This window comes from Protobothrops mucrosquamatus, unplaced genomic scaffold (assembly GCF_001527695.2).
Source record: "Protobothrops mucrosquamatus isolate PMUCROS unplaced genomic scaffold, P.Mucros_1.0 scaffold81, whole genome shotgun sequence".
Taxonomy (NCBI): Eukaryota; Metazoa; Chordata; class Lepidosauria; order Squamata; family Viperidae; genus Protobothrops; species Protobothrops mucrosquamatus.
In genome coordinates, this window is record NW_015386458.1 from 1,553,476 (window position 1) to 1,574,105 (window position 20,630).

A 20,630-nucleotide genomic window follows, 5' to 3' on the forward strand; every position below is an offset into this window, starting at 1 on the left:
TCATTGTACTAGGTAGTTCCAAACAAGTTTATTTAGCAGTGAATTTAAATGCTTTAACTTCAATGTCTTCTAGTCAGGTATAATCTTTGCAAATTTTTATCTTACTAGAGCTCAATCTTTCTTCCTTAGTCCCTATTCTTAATGTGTCACAATTTTTTGATTTTTGCATTTTTGAAATTCTTGGTATTATTGGATTTGTGTGAACTTGCGTATTTGGAATGTTTTTTCTCCCTTTTATCTCTTGCCTCTGAGTCTTCCTTGGTTGAAAAACTCTAGTTTTGTTGAACTACAATGTCCAAAAAAGATCACTTTGTATAGTCAGTGACAAAAACGTCCACTTTGAAAAGGATAGAGGCCCTGGTAAATATCACAAAGATTAATTATCACATGATTGCTTCCCCAATTAATAATCTGACCATGTTTTGTTTTGCAAATCCCCTTCCTTTCTTTTGCAAAATAATTCTTCATGGAATGTACAGGTAGTCCTCAACTTATGACCGCAGCTGAACCCAAAATTTATGTTTATGTGAATTTTGCCCCACTTTGCAATATTTCTTGCCACTGTTGCTAAGTGAATCACTGCAGTTGTTATGCCAGTAACCTGGTGGTTAAGTGAATCTGGCTTCCCCCATTGACTTTTTCTAGTCAGAAGGAGGCAAAAAGTGATCACATGACTCCGGGACCACTGCAATCGTCATAAATACGAGTCAGTTGCCAAGCATCTGAATTTTGATTGTGTGACCATGGTGGTGCTGCAGATGTCATAATTGTGAAAAACGGTCATAAATCACTTTTTTCAGTGTTGTTGTAACTTCAAACGGTCATTAAATGAACTGTTGTAAGTTGAGAACTACCTGTAGATAGGTAGGTAGGTAGGTAGGTAGGTAGGTCGGTAGGTAGGTCGATAGATAGATAGATAGATAGATAGATAGACAGACAGACAGACAGACAGACAGACAACAGATAGATAAAAAGGTCCCTTCATCCCTATGATGCTATATGGTTGCTGCAGATAAATCTAACCATCTAACAATAACCAGGTTAATTGCTTGGTTTGTCTGATGACAAATTCTGGGTTTGTTCCTACAGTCTCCATTGAAGAAATCCAGGATGTCAGGTCAGGTCATAAGACCGAAGGAATGGAAAAATATGCTAAGGATGTCCCTGAAGTTCGTTGCTTCTCAATCATCTTCAAAGATCAAAAGAAAAACTTGGATCTCATTGCTGGCTCTGAAAGGGATGCAAATCACTGGGTGTCCGGCCTGGGAAAAATTATTGCAAAAAGCAATTCAATGAGCCAGAGGCAAAAATTACAACAGTATCCTTTTTTAAAAAACAAAACAAAAAGTCTGTACATTTGGGAAGAATTTCCAGGAGAGGAATCAGCTTTATTATATTTTATACTTTATGCTAACTTTCCTCGAAAGAATATTGGACTGTTTTTCTGTAGCTAAGTTCTCTATAGCCCCATGAGACCAGTCTTTTTCAATCTTGGCAAGATAGGTGGACTTCAATTCCCAGAATTCCCTATCCTGAATGGTCCTTGCAAAGAATTCTGGTAGTGGAAGTCCACACCGCTTAAAATTGCCAGTTTGAAAAACACTGCTTTCCACCAGCTTTTCTCAAGTTCCAGATGAATGGACTTCGACTCTCAGAATTCTCAGCACGGGCCATTCTGCCTGCAGGATTCTTGCTGTTACTCTACCAATGTAGAAATTGGGAAATCCAAGGTTTAATGTAAGCCAACAGGACAGGTGTAGGGTCACGTCGTCATGCGATCCCTTTTTACGACCTTCTGACAAGCAAAAGTCAATGGGGAAGCCTGATTCACTTAATAACCATGTTTCTAACTGGACAACTGCAGTGATTCACTTAACAATTGTGGCAAGAAAGGTTGTAAAATGGGGCAAAACTCACTTAACAGCTGTCTCATTTAGCAACAGGAATTTTGGGCTCAATTACGGTTGTAAATCTAGGCCGGGGGTAGGCCACCTTGGCTCTTTTATGACTCGTGGACTTCAACTCCCAGAATTCCTGAGCCAGCATGGGGGAACTATGGCCCCTTCATGACTTGTGGACTTCAACTCCCAGAATTCTTGAGCCAGCATGAGGGAACTATGGCCCCTTCATGACTTGTGGACTTCAACTCCCAGAATTCCTGAGCCAGCCTGGCTCAGATTGGAAACCTCTCCCTTTCCCCTCAGCATGGCTGGCTCAGGAATTCTGGGAGTTGAAGTCCACGAGTCATAAAAGGGCCAAGGTGGCCTACCCCTGATCTAGAACTATGTGTAGGCAAACCTTTTTTGACCATGTAAAATCTTAGCTTCTAATTAAGCCCATTTTGGGGGAAAAAAATACCCTTCCCAGGGCTTGCCAGCAAGGCTTACCAGTGTTCCAGTTAAGATGGTCTAAATTTACCTTCTCTTTGGCCAAACTTGCCACTTAGCAATTCAGTCTCATTCAAGGCTGTTGAAGCCCATAATTTCCAAAACTGACCCTTGACCAAAGTTACTATGACTATGTATTTATCTCCCTGGCCAAAGTTTTTTCTAAGGTAATAATTTCTGGAATTATATTTAGCTTTGTGTGTTTGTTTAGGGTAGAGTGGAGGAGCCAGTGGAACACAAGAAACTTGTTTAACACACATTGATGAAACGAAGGAATTTGAAATTGTTTAGACTGTATCAGGTTGGGAAAAGCTGCTCCATCCACAGTACAGGTAGTCCTCAACTTACGACAACAATTGAGCCTAAAATTTTTGTTGCTCAACAAGATATTTGTTAGGTGAATTTTGCCCCGTTTTACGACCTTTCCTGCGACAGCTGTTAAGTGAATCACTGCAGTTGTTCAGCTGGCAACATGGTTATTAAGTGAATCCGGCTTCCCCATTGACTTTGTAAGACGGTGTCAAAAGGGGATCTCGTGACCTCAGGACACGGCAACCGTCATAAATACGAGTCAGTTGCCAAGCGCCTGAATTTTGATCACGTGACCATGAGGATGCTGCAATGGTCATAAATATGAAAATGGTCATAAGTCTTTTTTTCAGTGCCGTTGTAACTTCAAACGGTCACTAAACAAATTGTTGTAAATTGAGGACTATGTGTAGACAAAATCTGAAATATATTATACAGACATTCTGTGATATCCATTTCAGAGGTTTATGTTAGGGTTTTACAAATCTTCAAAGGAATGCTTCACACCATCGGATGTCTAAGGAGGAGACCCATTTGTTGTTGTTAGTTGCAAAGTCGTGTCCGATCCATCGCGACCCCATGGACAACGTTCCTCCAGGCCTTCCTGTCCTCTACCATCTTATGGAGTCCATTTAAGCTCACGCCTACTGCTTCAGTGACTCCATCCAGCCACCTCATTCTCTGTCGTCCCCTTCTTCTCTTGCCCTCAATCTTTCCCAGCATCAGGCTCTTCTCCAGTGAGTCCTTCCTTCTCATTAGGTGGCCAAAGTACTTGAGTTTCAACTTCTGGCCTTCTAAAGAGCAGTCAGGGTTGATCTCCTCTAGGACTGACCAGTTTGATCGCCTTGCAGTCCAGGGGACTCGCAGGAGTCTTCTCCAGCACCATAGTTCAAAGGCCTCCATTCTTTGGCGCTCAGCCTTTCTTATGGTCCAACTTTCACAGCCATACATTGCAACTGGGAAAACCATGGCTTTGACTCTATGCACTTTTGTTGGCAGGGTGATGTCTCTGCATTTTAGTATGCTGTCTAGATTTGCCATAGCTTTCCTCCCCAGGAGCAAGCGTCTTTTAATTTCTTGGCTGCAATCCCCATCTGCGATGATCTTGGAGCCCAGGAAGATAAAATCTGTCACTACCTCCATTTCTTCCCCATCTATTTGCCAGGAATTGAGAGGGCCGGATGCCACCCCATTTGTGTGAAGCTTGCTAAGAACAGCTTTGTGCCCAGAAGTGGTTACATCATTGGGGTTGATGAGCCCCACTTCTAGTTTTCACTAAGGTCAGGGTTTCCCGACCGTGGCAATTTAAATTGGCGTGGACTTCAACTCCCAGAATTCCTCAGCCAGCCTAGGTAGCTTCAGATGGACAAGTGGAATAGTCTGAACTAAGACAGGGTCTCATAAGAAAATTGTTTTTAAACTGAATCCTTTCCTTACATCTACATACATCCGCTTTCCTTTCTTCGCAACACTCCAAATTTATAACAGCCTTGCCCTGTCTGATATTTTCTTGTAATCGCTGGATTTGTTAGGAATAACTTTTTCCATAGTTCCAAAGATTTGAAGGCCATCCAGAATCACGAACAATAGCTTCTGCATAATTAATTTTAAATAGTAGTTATGACACCTCCTTCCCATGTAGGCTCCTTAATAATCATTTCAACAGCTGGATTCATGCTTGCCTGCGGAAAGCAGATAAAAACAAAGATAACAAAATGAGTTTTAAAGAACTCAAAAGTTTCATGAAGGAAGTCAACATTCAGATGGATGACAGCTATGCCAGGCAGATCTTTGAGGTAAGGAAAAAGGATTTTTAATTTGGTTTTTGGTTTCTTCTTTGTTTTAGACTCTTCTGACTTTAAATATGGGGAAAACAGATTTGCTTCTACTGTGTTTCCCCAAAAATAAGCCCTAGCATGATTTTTCAGGATGCTTGTAATATACGCCCCACCACAAAAATAAGCCCTAGTTAAGCTGGTCATGCATTTAGCACCATATTTCCCTGAAAATAAGCCCTAACTGGAACATAAGCCCTAATATGTCTTTTGGAGCAAAAATTAATAGAAGATCCAGTCTTATTTTTGGGGTAACACTGTAGAATAGAATAGAATAGAATAGAATAGAATAGAATAGAATAGAATAGAAAATAGGATTAGGATTAGGATTAGGATTAGGAATAGGAATAGGAATAGGAATAGGAAATAGAATAGAATAGAATAGAATAGAATAGAATAGAATAGGAAATAGGATTAGGATTAGGAATAGAATAGAATAGAATAGAATAGAATAGAATAGAATAGAATAGAATAGAATAGAATAGGAAATAGGATTAGGATATAGAATAGAATAGAATAGAATAGAATAGAATAGAATAGAATTCTTTATTGGCCAGGTGTGGTTGGACACACAACGAATTTGTTTCCGGTGCATAAGCTCTCCGTGTACATACAAATAATAGTGGTAATCATGATCATATACAACATGAAAATACATCCATCATAAATCGTGAAATACAACAGTTCATCATAAATCATAAGATGCAACACTTTAGTGATAGAGTACTAGCTAAGCAAACAACATAAATCATACTAGGGTACAAAAAACCCCAATATAAATGGTAAGACACAAGCAGCAAGTTATAGTCATAAGAAGATAAGGATAGGTAATAGGAAAGATGAGGAGTATCGTAGTAATGCAGCTTTACTAATATTTTGACAGTGTTGTTAGGAATTAGTGGTTAAGCAGAGTCATGGCATGGGGGAATAAACTATCCTTATGTCTAGTCGTTCTGGTGTGCAATGGGCACATAGCCCATAGCTATGTTGATGTTTGATAGTATAGGTGGTCCTCACTTAATGACGGGAAGGATAGGATCACACTGTAATCTTGGCCCCAAATTGCTTTGCAGGTACCCCCCAAACCATAGTGTATAGGATGGTCTTTTAGCTCCAGTGTGTCCTGGGTTTTCCCAAAGGTGCTTTTTGAAAAGGCAACTGGACTTTGTTTTTCCTTGAAGACCTTGCGCTTCTCATCCAAAAAGCTTCTTTGGTTCACCTTCAGAACTGAAGAAACTTCTTGGATGAGAAGCAAAATGTCTTCAAGGAAAGAGAAAAGAAGTCCAGTTGCCTCTTGAAAAAGCACCTGTGGGACAATCCTGACCTGGATGGACTGAGAATCTCCGTAGACTAGTTTGTCTCGGGTTTGGTTCAGGGAGGGACAGTACAGAGAAAGGAGAGGGGAAAAAAAAGAGAGCTGTAATTGCTAGTTCTAAATCTAGACTCCTGTTTTCTCCCAAAAGCAGAGCCCAGAGCACTTACGGCTAGAAGAGTTTGTGAATTTCTTATTTCAGCTTATCTCCTTTGCGAGATCGATGCTTCGTTTGCTAAGCCGGCAAAGTTGACCGTTTCCAGTGATTGCCCTGTTTTGCATTATCCAGCCCTGGTTTAGGTTGCGGCCTATAAAGAAGAAGTCCTTTTATTTCTTCCCTCTACATTCACAGCAGTGTGACAAATCCCAGACCAACACCTTGGAAGACGACGAGATAGAGGTGTTCTACAAGATATTGACGGAACGCCAGGAGATTGACAGCATCTTCTCGGATCAGGCGGAGGAGAAGTCGGTCATGTCCCTGGACCAGTTGGTGAGATTCCTCCAAGAGGAACAGCACGAGGAGAACGCTGGCCCTGAATTGGCCCTCTCTCTCATTGAGCAGTATGAACCCAACGAAACAGGTAACAGCAAGAGCAGGAACACTTAGACCAGTGGTGGCGAACCTATGGCACGGGTGCCAGAGGCGGCACTCAGAGCCCTCTCTGTGGGCACGCGCGCCATGCCCCGGAGATGGCAACCGTCCCTCTTCAACCAGCCGCTGCTAACTCGCTGAGGTCCCACGTGGTCGGATGCATCCCAGCGTGGCTGGTTTCCCTCCCCCCCGTCCCATCCCTCCTGGCCTCACATGCTCTCCTTTTCATGGGCACGACCCACTACATCGCCTCCTCAGCTGTCGGCCGTCCGTCCAGCTCAGAGGTAGCTTCTCTGAAAGGCTGGCAGTGGGCTGCAGAGCCCCAGAGTGCGCCGGTCAAGGGGACCTCATGCGCTCGCTGGCCTCTGTGTGCAGGGGCCGATAGTGTCAGGCAGCCGCCGCCCCGGATCCTGCCTTGCCTTGCCCTGTGACAATGGCACCCCCACCCTATCTTGCCTTGCCTCACCTCACCCCGCAGGATGAGCCTCCTGCCCACCGCCCCACCTGCCAGAGACCCCCTGGATCTCCCCTAACCCTGCCCAGCCCCTACAGGCATCCTCCCCACGAGCAACATTGAGGTGACCACGCCCACCTTGGCCACACCCAACCAGTCTGCCATGACCACAGCCACGCGCACCCAGTGGGCCACGCCCACCTGGCACCTGGCGATAAATAAGTGGGTTTTGGGTTGCAGTTTAGGCACTCGGTCTCTAAAAGGATCGCCATCACTGACTTAGACTTATATACCGCTTCACAGTCCTCTTTAAGCGGTTTACAGAGTCAGCATATTGCCCCCAACAATCTGGGTCCTCATCTAGATTCAGTTAGATGATAGATAGATAGATAGATAGATAGGTAGGTAGGTAGGTAGGTAGGTAGGTAGGTAGGTTGAATGCAGCATTGATTAACAACTGCAAAATGCATTAAATTATTTGTTATATAACAGAAGTTTTTATCTTAAGCTTCTTAATACTAAGTTCTTTATTATTTAGTTTCTTGTATGAACAGGGAGTCCTTGACTTACAACCACAATTGAGTTGTTGCTAAGCATGACAGTTGTTAAGTCAGTTTTTGCCCCATTTTACAAACTTTCTTGCGACAGTTGTTGAGTCTGGCTTCCCTATTGATTTTGTTTGTCACAAAACGGGATCACGTGACCCCAGGACACTGCAACCGTCATAAATATGAGTCAGTTGCCAGGCGGCAGAATTTTGATCACGTGACGTGACCATGGGGATGCTGCAACGGTCACAAGTGTGAAAAACGGTCATAAGTCACTTATTTCAGTGCCGTTGTAACTTTGAACGGTCACTAAGCAAAAGATTGTAAGTCGAGAACAACCTGTATTAGAAAAAAAAAAGGAAAACATGTTCAACAACAATTCTCCCAGAATATCATTTTTCTTTTTTTTAATTCCAACTTTTTGCAGTTAAAAGGCAAAAAGCCATGAGCAAAGATGGCTTCCAGATGTATTTGCTTTCTGTCGATGGGAACATTTTCAATAAAACTCACGGCCAAGTGTATCAGGATATGACCCAACCCCTCAGCCATTATTATATATCTTCTTCGCATAATACCTACCTCATGGACGATCAGCTAACAGGACCCAGCAGTACTGAAGCCTATATCAGGTACCATAGAGTATTTAATAGAATTTTTTCTTTCGTTTCTTGCTTGCCTTTCATCCATCATCTTAACATGCCATACCTAGGACTCTAATCTCTGATATTTCCATACAACAGCAGCCCTTTGAGATAGACTTGAGAGAGAGAGAGAAAGACAAAGACACACAGAGACAGAGAGAGGTGGGAGGAAGAGAGAGAGACCTACAGAGAGAGGGAGAGAAAGACACACAGAGAGAAAGACAGCGAGAAAGGAAAAGAGAGAAAGAGAGAGAGAGAGAGAGACAGAGAAAAAGACGGGAAAGGAAGAGAAAGGGAGGGAGGGAGGGAGGGAGGGAGGAAAGAAGGAAGAAAGGAAGGAAGGAAGGGAGAGAGAGAGAGAGAGAACACAACCACGTAGAGCAACATCAGAAAAAAAGGCATTGTGGTTTTAATGGGTTTTTCCAGGATGTGGCAAAGTTGATGTCCCAGATATTCTGTGCAGATCTAACCAATGAACTTTGTATCTGAAGGACCATATCCAGCACCTTCACACTGACCAATGTCTACATTTGTGACCTGGACTAGGGGTAGGTTGGTAAGAGGCCAACTAACACCCCACTGACCAGCATATGGTTGCAGTCTGGAAAATGCAGAGCCAAAAGTATTGTTTTTCTTAAAAAAAATATCTCCTGTTGCATGTATTAAATTTGGGCACAGGCCAGCAAGATCAAGCCCCACTCTGTATCTATCCCACATTCAGTCCCAAGTTATGCTAGGTCAGCCATGTATTAGAAGAGAGTTTACAGTTTTTTTAGCTGGAAATGCCAAAATTGCAGGAGATGTCGGAATCTTGGGTCCTGTTTTCCATTGTTTTTTTAAAGTTGGCTCCTGTGTGCTACTGGATAAGAACTTCCAGTATCTGAATAGATGGCTGACAACAGGTGTCTTCAAAAGAAACTCAAAAAAATCAAGATTGCAGCTAGTGGCATAGTCCTAAATGTAAATCTTGGTTACAGGTAGTCCTCGCCTTACAGCAGTTCATTTAGTGACCATTTGAAGTTACAACGGCACTGCAAAAAGGACCATTTTTCACACTTATGACCATTGCCGCATCCCCATGGTCATGTGATTTACATTTGCATGCTTGGCAACTGGCTCATATTTATGACGGTTGCTGGTGTCCTGGGGTCACATGATCCCCTTTTGTGACCTTCTGACAAGCAAAGTCAACGGGGGAAGCCAGTTTCACTTAACAACCGTGTTACTAACTCAACAAATGCAATGATTCACTTAACAATCGTGGCAGGAAAGATCATGAATGGGGCAAAATTCACTTAACAAACATCTCACTTAGCAACATAAATGCTGGGCTAAGTTGTGGTTGTCAGTTGAGGATTACCTGTCTTTGGTGTCCCCTCAAGGACACTCCAAATGGCCAACGCTTTCTAATGTCCTATTTGGTCCACCAAAGCTGGTTGCTAATGCTTCTCCTTAATGTTACCCTCTTTTGGAAGGGAAACTTTCTTTGAGGCCCACCCCCCCAACTGGTTTTGATGTTCTCTCCCACAGAGCTTTGATGAAAGGTTGCCGATGTGTAGAACTCGATTGTTGGGATGGCCCAAACTCAGAGCCGGTCATCTACCACGGTTACACATTTACGTCCAAGATCCTCTTCAGCGATGCCATCAAAGCCATCAAGAATTATGCTTTCAAAGTAAGGGCTGATGCCTTCTCTTCTAAGCCCGAGGACATGCCAAATTTTTAAAGATTTAAACACAGAAAGTGATTAAATATTTCAAATTAGAAAGTTAGAAAGTATTGTTTTGCTCCTTAAATTGATTTATGACCTATGACTTGCTGTTTATATGTACACTCTGAGCTTCTGCACCGGAGACCAATTCCTTGTGTGTCCAATCACACTTGGACAATAAAGAGCTCTTCTCTTCTCTTTCTCTTCTCTTCTCTTCTCTTTTCTTCTCTTCTCTTCTCTTCTCTTCCCTTCCCTTCCCTTCCCTTCTCTCCTCTCCTCTCCTCTCCTCTCCTCTCCCCTCCCCTATTTCTTCTCTCCTCTCCTTTCCTTTCCTCTCCTCTCCTCTCCTCTCCTCTCCTCTCCTCTCCCCTCCCCTCTCTTCTCTTCTCTTCTCTTCTCTTCTCTTCTCTTCCCTTCCCTTCCCTTCCCTTCTCTCCTTTCCTCTCCTCTCCCCTCCCTTCTCTTCTCTCCCCTCCCCTCTCCCTATCTCTTCTCTTCTCTTCTCTTCTCTTCTCTTCTCTTCTCTTCTCTTCTCTTCTCTTCTCTTCTATTCTATTCTATTCTATTCTATTCTATTCTATTCTATTCCCTCCCCTCCTCCTCTATATTCCATATTCCTCATTCCATATTCCATTCTCCTCCCCTGCCCTCCCCTCCCCTCCCCTCCCCTGCCCTCCCATCCCATCCCATCCCATCCCATCCCATCCTATCCTATCCTATCCTATCCTATTTTGGACTTCTGAATTACACCAATGATATAATTAGGCAAATGATGTAAATTGGCACATATTGACGGATATAACTTAAATGGACAGAACAATGTAAATTCGCAAAAAAATGACATCAATTACTTCAATTTGGATTTAACAGACATTTGGATTTAATGGACACTATATCCTCTCAAATAATTGGTTCAATTGAAGTTTACGGTAAAGCTCAAAGCAACCATGTGGCTTTCTTTCAAAATAATGCTTCAGGGGAACTGTTAGGAATTCTTGGATTTGTTCTCTTGACACAATTGGAAGGTGTCAAATGAGAGAAAAATGTCACATGCACATGAACAAACCCATCTTGTAATTATAAAACACACAATTTTTCCATCTATGGAAACCCCTCATAGCACATTCATTTATTCATATCCTGCCTTTATTATTTTTACAAATAACTGAAGCTGGCAGACACACCTCCTAATCCTTCCTCCTCCTGTTTTCTTCACAACAATGTTGTTAAATGAGTTAAGGTAAGAGAGGATGATTGGCCCAAAGTCACCCAGTTGGCTTTAATGCCTAAGATGGGTCTAGAACTCACCATCTCCTAGTGCAGGAATAGGCAACCCTTGGCTCTTTTATGACTCGTGGACTTCAACTCCCAGAATTCCTGAGGCAGCCATGCTGGCTGAGGAATTCTGGGAGTTGAAGTCCACAAGTCATAAAAGAGCCAAGGTTGCCTACGCCTATCCTAGTTATTGGCTGAAAGCCACCCAGTTACTTTTCATGTCTAAGCTGGGATTTGAACTCACAGTCTCCCACTTTCTAGGCCAGTGGTGGCGAACCTATGGCATGCGTGCCAGAGGCGGCACTCGGAGCCCTCTCTGTGGGCACACGTGCCGTTGCCCCAGCCTTGCCTCCCCCCGTGACCCCCTCCTCACCAGCAGCCCCCCTGGAGGGGAGTCGCCCCCGAGCTTGGCCCACACGGAGCAGTGCAGCCAAGGAGATGGCAGCCAGGCAGCGTAGACAAGACTCTGCCCTCATGCCCCATCCCGCACAGTTGATGCTGCAGGGAGCGGGCAGAGGGTGTGGCCGCCATGGCGCTGCTGGGCTGCCTGGGCGATCTGCAGCGAGCCCTGGAGGTGGTGAGTGGCCCTGCGGGCAGGCGGGGTGGAGCGGGGGCAGGGCCAGTTTTGGGGCACATCACTGTTCTAGGCTGTGTCTTAACCACTAGGCCAAGCAGGTTCTTAACCAGGGTTGGCAACCATACCATATTTAGCACAGCGATAATTGTAAGGGTCAACTCTTTTCCAAATGTCTAACTCAAGTGTTTCAGTGATTTCACTCTAAGCGATATCATGAGATTCCACCCCATTTTTATTATTATCATGGTTCACGGCACAGTCCGCCAGATGTTCAGAATATTCAGAAATGCTTCCTAAGGACCTGGGATAGGCAAATTTGGATGTGTGGTGGTCTTAAAGCAGACATGTCAAACACAAGGCCCGGGGGCTGGATGCGGCCCACGAAGTGGTTTCATGTGGCCCGCGAAGCCATCCTGGAAACAGTGAGGGAACGGCCCCTGCTGCCTTGGCCCTGGCCCAGGCTGGCCGGGAGCCAATGTACAATTTTGTGGTGGCCATCTTGGCACTTGCCCCGGTGGACCATGCCTTGGCACTTGCCCCGGTCCCACCCCCTTCTGCCAGAGACCCTCAGATCTGTCCCACTCCTGCCCAGCCCCCCCCCATAGGCACCCTTGACGCGAATGATGTAGAACAGGCCACGCCTACCCAGTAGGCCACACCTACTCCATCCACGCCCACCAAGTAGGCTGCACCCACTCTGGCCACACCCACCCGCCCCCCCCAGGGCAACAGCAATGCTATTGCGGCTCTCAGTGAAATTGAGTTTGACACTCCTATCTTAAAGGTATTCACAGGATGTAAGCTGGTCCATGTAAAGCTGCCTTTTGCAATTGACGGATGGTGAATTCGTCAATATTATTTTTAAATTCTTTGAATGTTGAAATTCTCTGCGTGCAGTTAAGGACTATTGCTCCTCTAAATCAGTATAGACTTTGGTCTTGTTTCTTTTCCACACAGGTCTCTCCGTATCCTGTCATTATATCTCTGGAGAATCACTGCAGCCTTGACCAACAGGAGATTATGGCACGCCACCTCCACTCCATTTTGCAGGACATGTTGCTGGTGGCACCACTTGATTCCAAAGCAACCATCTTACCTTCCCCAGAGGTGAGCTTTGGGTGACCTTAGCGGACTTGTCTTAAAAGAGAGATAGAATCAAGATCAAGTGAAATGCTAACACCGCTTTATAATGCTTTGGGTAGACCACACCTGGAATACTGCATCCAGTTCTAGTTGCCACAATGTAAAAAAGATGTTGAGAATCTAGAAAGAGTGCAGAGAAGAGCAACAAAGATGATCAGGGGACTGGAGGCTAAAACATATGAAGATGGTTGCTGGAATTGGGCATATCTAGTTTAATGAAAAGAAGTACTAGGGAAGACATGGTAGCAGTCTTCCAATATTTGAGGGGCTGCCCCAAAGAATTAGGGGTCAACCTCTTCTCCAAAACACCTGAAGGCAAGACAAGAAGCAACGGATAGAAACTAATCAAGGAGAGAAGCAACCTGGAACTAAGGAGAAACCTCCTGACAGTTAGAACAATTAACCAGTGGAACAACTTGCCTCTAAAAGTTATGGGTGCTGCAATACTGGAAGTTTTAAAGAAGAAACTGGACAGCCATTTGTCTCATATTGTATGGGGTTTCCTGCCTGAGCAGGGGGTTGGATTAAAGACCTCCAAGGTCCCTTCCAATTTTTATTCTGTACTTCTCTATTATTATGGTTGGTTGCACAGTCAGCCAGATGTTTACACTAGATTTGGCACTTATTAAGTCTTTCCCGAGGATCTGGGCTAACCAGATGGGGATGTTTGGTGGGGTTAAAGGTATCATAGAGGTCAGTTGTTCCGAGTAAATCTGCTTTTTTGCAAATGACTTATGGTGAATTTGTCAATGCCAGTGACAAATTGTCATCCAGTTGTTTTGGGATTGCACCCAAGGCACCTATGACTATTGGTATGAAGAAGCTTCTTGGAAGTGAAATGTTTTCAAAGAAAAAAGTCCATTTGCCTCTTGAAAAAAAGCACCTTTGGGATTACTATGACCTGGATGGCTGAGAATCTCCATAGACATATGGGTACCATACTACCTTTGCTTTCTTTTGCCACAGTTGTTCTATTTCTGTTTGTAGGTCAGTGGTGGCGAACCTATGGCACGCGTACAGAGGCGGCACTCACAGCCCTCTCTGTGGGCACGCATGCCATCACTGCCAGCAGCTTGCGCAGGTCCATTAGGCCACCCCGAGCAGGGAAAGCTGGATCCCCATCGGCGCCATGGCCCCCCAGTCCCAGCTATGATTGCGTGCCTCCCCCCCATCTATGCTGGGCCTCCTGCCCACCACCCTACCTGCCAGAGACCCCCTGGATCTCCCCCAACCCTGCCCAGCCCCCACAGGCTTCCCCCCCCATGAGCAACATCGAGGTGGCCATGCCCACCCCAGCCACGACAACCGCAGCCACGCCCACCCAGTGGGCCACGCCCCCATGCCCCCCCCTTAGGGCACCACAATCTTGATGCGCCCCTGGCACTTTGCGATAAATAAGTGGGTTTTGGGTTGCGGTTTGAGCACTCGGTCTCTAAAAGGTTCACTATCACTGTTGTAGGTCTTTGTATTTTGTTATCTTCTCCAGTTCTTTCTCTTCTGTTCTGTTGTCCAATATCCAGACTTTTTTTGTCATTCTTAATGACAGTTATTAAATCTGGGGTGTTATATGGCAGGTGTCTGTCTGTTTGAATTATTAAGAAGATTTATACGACCACTTAACTCATGGTGACTCCAGAAATAAAACCACAATACAAAACTCAAGAGCCCCACCCCCACCCGGTGACAACAATCAAACCAACTTGTCATGGTTCCGACAGATCAGTGTTTCTCAACCTTGACAATTTTAAGGCATGTGGACTTCAACTCCCAGAATTCCACAGCCAGCATTGCTGGCTGTGGAATTCTGGGAGTTGAAGTCCACATGCCTTAAAATTGTCAAGGTTGAGAAACACTGCGACAGATGAAACTCTTCAAAGAACTTCGAGGCATTGTTTACCTTAAAGAATCTTTATTCGAGTAGCATAGCATCCACAGGTACATTGGCCAAGGCAAAATCTGAATTCCTTTCCCCTGAGCACATAGTATCAAAGCACAATTCCCTCCTCTAATTAACTGTCATAAATCACATTCTAATCTTCACTAGCCATTTCTTATCATCTCTTATTTCAAAAACCTTGGTTCTCACACTAGTTACAATATTGTTATGTCTAACTAAACTCCCATGCACATTCCCCCCCCCCCCCCCCAGTATCATCTAATTCTAACTCTAAGAGTAAAACATAAAGTAAAAGAAAATGGCTGCATCTCCATGTGTTGTCAAAGCAAGAACATCTGATGTTAGCAGCATTGACACAACTACTTAATGGGCTCCAGATCATTCTGGAGTTTCTAGGCCTGTTGGCAGAACCACATCTTCAGGGCTTTCCCAAAGAGTATCAAAGTGGGGGCAATCTTATCTCCCAAGGGAGGAGCCACCACGGAGGAGGTCCTTCTTCTTGGTCCCACCAGATGGATTTATGCATTTATGACGGTTGCAGTGTTCCTGGGGCCATGTGATCCACCTTTTGCGATAGGCAAAGTAAGGTTTGCTTAAGAGCCGTGTGACTAACTCAGGGGTAGGCAACCTCGGCTCTTTTATGACTGGTGGACTTCAACTCCCAGAATTCCTGAGCCAGCCTGGCTCAGCTTGGAAACCTCTCCCTTTCCCCTCAACATGGCTGGCTCGGGAATTCTGGGAGTTGAAGTCCACCAGTCATAAAAGAACCAAGGTGGCCTACCCCTGCCCAAATGCCTGAATTTTGATCACGTGACCGTGAGGAAAAAATATTTAAATATTTAAACCAGGGGTCTTCAAACTTGGCCCTTTTATGGCTGCTGGACTTCAACTCCCAGAATTCCTGAGCCAGCATGGGGGAACTATGGCCCCCTCATGACTCATGGACTTCAATTCCCAGAATTCCTGAGCCAGCCATGCTGAGGGGAAAGGGAGAGGTTTCCATGCTGAGCCATGCTGGCTCAGGAATTCTGGGAGTTGAAGTCCACGAGTCATAAAAGAGCCAAGGTGGCCTACCCCTGGACTAACTTAGCAATTGCAGGGATTTGCTTAACAACTGTGGCAAGAAAGGTCGTAAAATGGGGCAAAGCTCATTTAAATACCGTGTCTCTCAGCAACAGAAATTTTGAACTCAATTGTGGTTGTAAGTCGACATTTACGACTTATAGCTTGCATTTTTGTTATATCTCCTAGCAATTAAAAGGGAAAATTCTTGTGAAAGGGAAGAAGTTAACTCCGGAAACGGAAGAAGTTTCAGATGAAGATGAAGCAGCTGAAATGGAAGACGAGACTGTGAAAAGTGAGGTAGAAAAGAAGAAACTGGTAAGTTTCCTGGTAAATGATCTATACAGATATTCCTCGACTTACAACCATTTATTTAGTGACTGAAGTTACAATGGCAATAGAAAAAAAAATGCCAGAAACTAGTGTTTATTTCCGCTCTTTGGTAAAATCGTTCATTGGATATAATGTCTTTGCTTAATGACTGCTGCAAAAAGTTATGAAATTAGGTGTGGGCATATGATGACCTTCATAATGATTAACACAAAACATTACTGTAATTCTGGGCTTAATGATGGCTGTAAATTGAGACCCACCTATAAACCTGGAAAAAAAAAGAGATATATATAACTGGTTTAACAAGTTTCATTTGAAATGTGAAAGCCTGGTAAGGCCACACCTGGAACACTGCATCCAGTTTTGGTCACCATATTATAAGAAAGATGTTGAGACTCTAGAAAGAGTACAGAGAAGAGCAACAAAGATGGTTAGGGAACTGGAGGCTAAAACATATAAAGAAAGGTTGCAGGAATTGGGTATGTCTAGTTTTAATCAAGAGAAGGATAAGGGGGGACATGATAGCAGTGTTCCAATATCTCAGGGGCTGCCCCAAAGAAGAGGGAGTCAAGCTATTCTCCAAAGCGCCAGAAGGCAGGACAAGAAGCAACGGATGGAAACTGATCAAGGAGAGAAGCAACTTAGAACTAAGGAGAAACTTCCTGACAGTTAGAACAATTAACCAATGGAACAACCTGCCTCCAGAAGTTGTGAATGCTCCAACACTGGATGTTTTAAGAAGAGATTGGACAGCCACTTGTCTGAAATGGTATAGGGTCTCCTGCTTGAACTAGAAGATCCTCAAGGTCCCTTCCAGCTCTATTCTGATTGATTGATTGATTCATGTGGCTGCTTTAATGAGTCAGTCCTTGACCAGGTTGCTTTAAAGAGGCATTTTGCATATTTCAGAGCAGCTTGTTCAAATAATCTTTAGACAGGCTTGTGATGTGGCTGGTTGGTCATTATTCTCTCATTCTCTGCTAGAGCGACAAGCTAAAGCTTGCAAAGGAGCTGTCAGATACGGTCATCTACTGTAAAAGTGTCCAGTTTCAAGGATTCGCTGACCTTCAGCCTCACGATGAAATGTCCTCTTTCAGTGAAGGGAGACTCCTTAAACTGGCTCAGGAATCAGGTATGGTGCATCTTCTTAATGCTTTTAGTAAGGCTTTTGTGATGTAACTGAATATACAGCACTTCTGATCCAGTGCTCTTTTTAAATTGATTATTCTTAGTACAGGTAGTCCTCAACTTACAACTTACTTAGTGACTGTTTAAAGTTATGGCGGACCCCAGGAAAGATACTTATGATGCAAATTGGAAGTTCCAATGGCATCCCACCCGGGCATGGGGTTGTATTTTGGGTGCTTGGCAACCGGCCCGCGTTTATTGCAGTTTCCAGCATCCCACCATCACATGACCATGATTTACAACATTTTACTGGAAACCAGTTTCGGGATTCCAGCAATAGATATCCATTGTGGACCAATGGGTTGGCTTAACAAGTACTGTACAACGTTCGCTTTATGATTGCCAGGATCTCTCTCCCTCCCTCCTTCCCTCCCTTCATTTCTCTCTCGCCTCCCCTATCTCTCCCTCCCCTTCTCCCTTCCTTCCCCTTCCCCTCCCCTCCCATTCCTTCCTCTCTTGTCCTCTTGCCCTCCCCTCCCTCCTTCTTCCTTCCCTCCCATTCCCCTTCTCTTTTCTCTTCCTCTCTCCTTTCCTGCCCTATTCTGCCATCCCCTTCCTTCCCTACCCTTTCATTATTCTTTCCTTCCCTTTCCCCTTCTCCCTTCCTTTCCCTTCCCTTTCTTCATCCTTCCCTTCCCTTATTCTTCCCTTCCCTTATTCTTCCCTTCTCTTATCCTTCCCTTTCCTCTTCTCTCATCCCGTGCCTTCCCTTTCTCCTGTACAAGGCAATTTAATAGACCTAATAGCAATTGATCCATTGATTTGATCTAGTTCAGGGATAGGCCACCTTGGCTCTTTTATGACTCGTGGACTTCAACTCCCAGAATTCCTGAGCCAGCCATGCTGAGGGGAAAGGGAGAGGTTTCCAAGCTGAGCCATGCTGGCTCAGGAATTCTGGGAGTTGAAGTCCACGAGTCATAAAAGAGCCACGGTGGCCTACCCCTGATCTAGTTCAAATAGGAGGGCTGTAGAAAACACTGGGGGCTGTGAAAGGAAATTCCTGATTGCCCCCCAGGGACACATGAGTCTGGCAGTGCTGAGAGGCATTCCTGTAGCCCTCTACAAATAAGCACTCCTGGGCAGGAAATAGCTTGCAGTCTTTCAGATGTGGTCCTGACTCATAGCTGCATTTTGTATGCACCTGTTAAGCCACCTTGTAGCTATTATGATCTGGTCTGGCATTAAATTCCATAAATTTTGATTGCTTGGGAGAGTGGTGACTCAGCCGTTAAAGACACTGAGCTTGTCAGCTGGATGGATGACAGGCCAGGCTCGAGATCCGAGGGCCGCATGACAGGATGAGTTCCTGTTCTTTGCCTCAGCTCCTGCTCATCTTACAGTTCAAAAGTGTGCAAACGCAAGTAGATAAATAGGTACCACTTTGGTGGGAGAGTAAAAGTGTTCTGTGTGCCTTTGGTTTATAGCCATGCTGGCTACATGACCACGGAAATGTCTTCCGACAAGGCTGGCTCCCTTAGTTAAGCAACGGAGATGAGCACCATGCCCAAAAGTTGGACATGACTGGACAGGAGAAACCTTTGCCTTATGGGATGTTTTTCCAAATTTCTCCCTCAGTTTTGACCCAAGATTGAATAGCTATATATGGGGGTGTCCTGAGAAAGGGAAATTTTTAAAAAAAGTATCTATTTCTTATTTTACACCCAGGAATTGACCTAATTCATCATAATGTCCAGCACCTAAGCAGGATCTATCCAGCAGGCTGGAGGACTGACTCGTCCAACTATAACCCTGTTGAGATGTGGAACATGGGTTGCCAGATAGGTAACTATGTTGATGGTACATGTAAGCCCTTTGGGTTGTTGAATTATTGGACTGGATCCAGAAGCAGACAATCATTTAGAAAAGCAGACTCTCGACTCCAAGTCAAAAGGACTTTTACTAAAGTTGTTGATTGCAGGAAGGTGAGGCGAGATCTGAAGTTCCCGTTCACCAGTACAAAAAGCCAAACCCACCATTCCCCATCTGTCCCCCCAATGTCCGGTCTGTTGCCACCCAATCCAGGATTGCTGCAATGTTGTTTAAAACTCTGGGTTGTTTAGGCTGCTGGAATTTCACATCCAGGGCAAGCAGGCTTGAAGATGCCTTGCGTAACCGGTATAAACAGATCTGGTCTTCTTCACATGTCAGATCCCCTTCCCCATTTCCCACCATTAGATACACAGGTGTGGATTGCGCCAAATGCCTCCCCCCTTTTTTTTCCCTTGAAGACGTTTCACTTCTCATCCAAGAAGCTTCATCACTTCAGAGTGAATGGTGAATCAGTCAGAACTGAAGGAGCTTCTTAGATGAGAAGGAAGATGCCTTCAAGAAAAAAAACAAGAAAGTCCAGTTGCCTCTTGGAAAAAGCACCTTTGGTACAAAGGCTGAGAGTCTCCGTAGACAATGGCTGCTAATGAACTCAGCAGGAAAAAATAAATATTATTGGAGTGAAGTTGGTGATGGTGATGATGAAGAAATAGAAGATGATGATGATGATAAAGAAGAAGAAGAATAGCCCAAACCACTGACTTGCCTTTGTCCTACACTTTCTCCCAGTGGCGTTGAATTTCCAGTCCAGGTCCTCCGAAATGGATATCCACCAAGGCCGATTCCAAGAAAATGGAGGCTGTGGCTATGTCCTAAAGCCAGAATTTCTTCGGAACGAGCAGTCCAAATTCAACCCCAGATCCATCACGGAGGGGCCGTGGTACTGCCCTAAAAAATTCCAGGTTAAGGTAAGAGTTGAGAAAGAAAAGCCATTTGTATACTGTCATGTTGTAGAGCAGCTGTTCAGCACAGCTGCCTGCTGGATAGGACAGATTTTGCTTCCAATATACAAAAAGGCTTGCAGAGACGTTAGGAGTGCACAAAATTGTTCTTTTATATGTAAAAGGCTGACTCTTCTTGGTAAAAAAAAATATCATTTATGAGTGGGAAAGAGGACGTTTTCAACATTTTTGGAAACACCCAAGTCTATAACCTTCTCTTGTTCTTCTGTTTCAAGTCTTAATACAAGTTTATACAGTTTTGCTATTACAGGTAATAATCCAGTCCTCGAGTTATGACCGTAATGGAGCCTGCCCATTACTGTCATAAGTCCTAATGGCTATAAAAAATGGGGCCTGCCCCATGACCAACCCAATTTTATTTAATGAAAAGAAGGACCAGAGGTGACATGATAGCAGTCTTCCAGTATCTCAGGGGTTATTATCTATTATTCTATTCTATTCTATTCTATTCTATTCTATTCTATTCTATTCTATTCTATTCTATTCTATTCTATTCTATATTTTGGGGTGGTCATTAAGTGGTTGCTTCTTCTTCTTCTTCTTCTTCTTCTTCTTCTTCCTCCTCCTCCTCCTC

At 44.3% G+C, this 20,630-nt stretch overlaps 1 protein-coding gene across 1 annotated transcript in view; it reads left to right on the forward strand.

Moving 5' to 3' along the window:
- PLCD1 (phospholipase C delta 1) overlaps positions 1-20,630 on the forward strand; it is a 44,495-nt gene that overhangs the window by 16,630 nt on the left and 7,235 nt on the right. The window contains exons 3-12 of the mRNA XM_015812411.1: positions 1,090-1,318; positions 4,363-4,492; positions 6,196-6,427; positions 7,868-8,069; positions 9,612-9,756; positions 12,602-12,751; positions 15,936-16,064; positions 17,064-17,211; positions 18,933-19,049; positions 19,824-20,002. Of these exons, the coding sequence (XP_015667897.1) occupies positions 1,090-1,318; positions 4,363-4,492; positions 6,196-6,427; positions 7,868-8,069; positions 9,612-9,756; positions 12,602-12,751; positions 15,936-16,064; positions 17,064-17,211; positions 18,933-19,049; positions 19,824-20,002 (1,661 nt within the window). The remainder of the gene's footprint in view (positions 1-1,089; positions 1,319-4,362; positions 4,493-6,195; positions 6,428-7,867; positions 8,070-9,611; positions 9,757-12,601; positions 12,752-15,935; positions 16,065-17,063; positions 17,212-18,932; positions 19,050-19,823; positions 20,003-20,630) is intronic.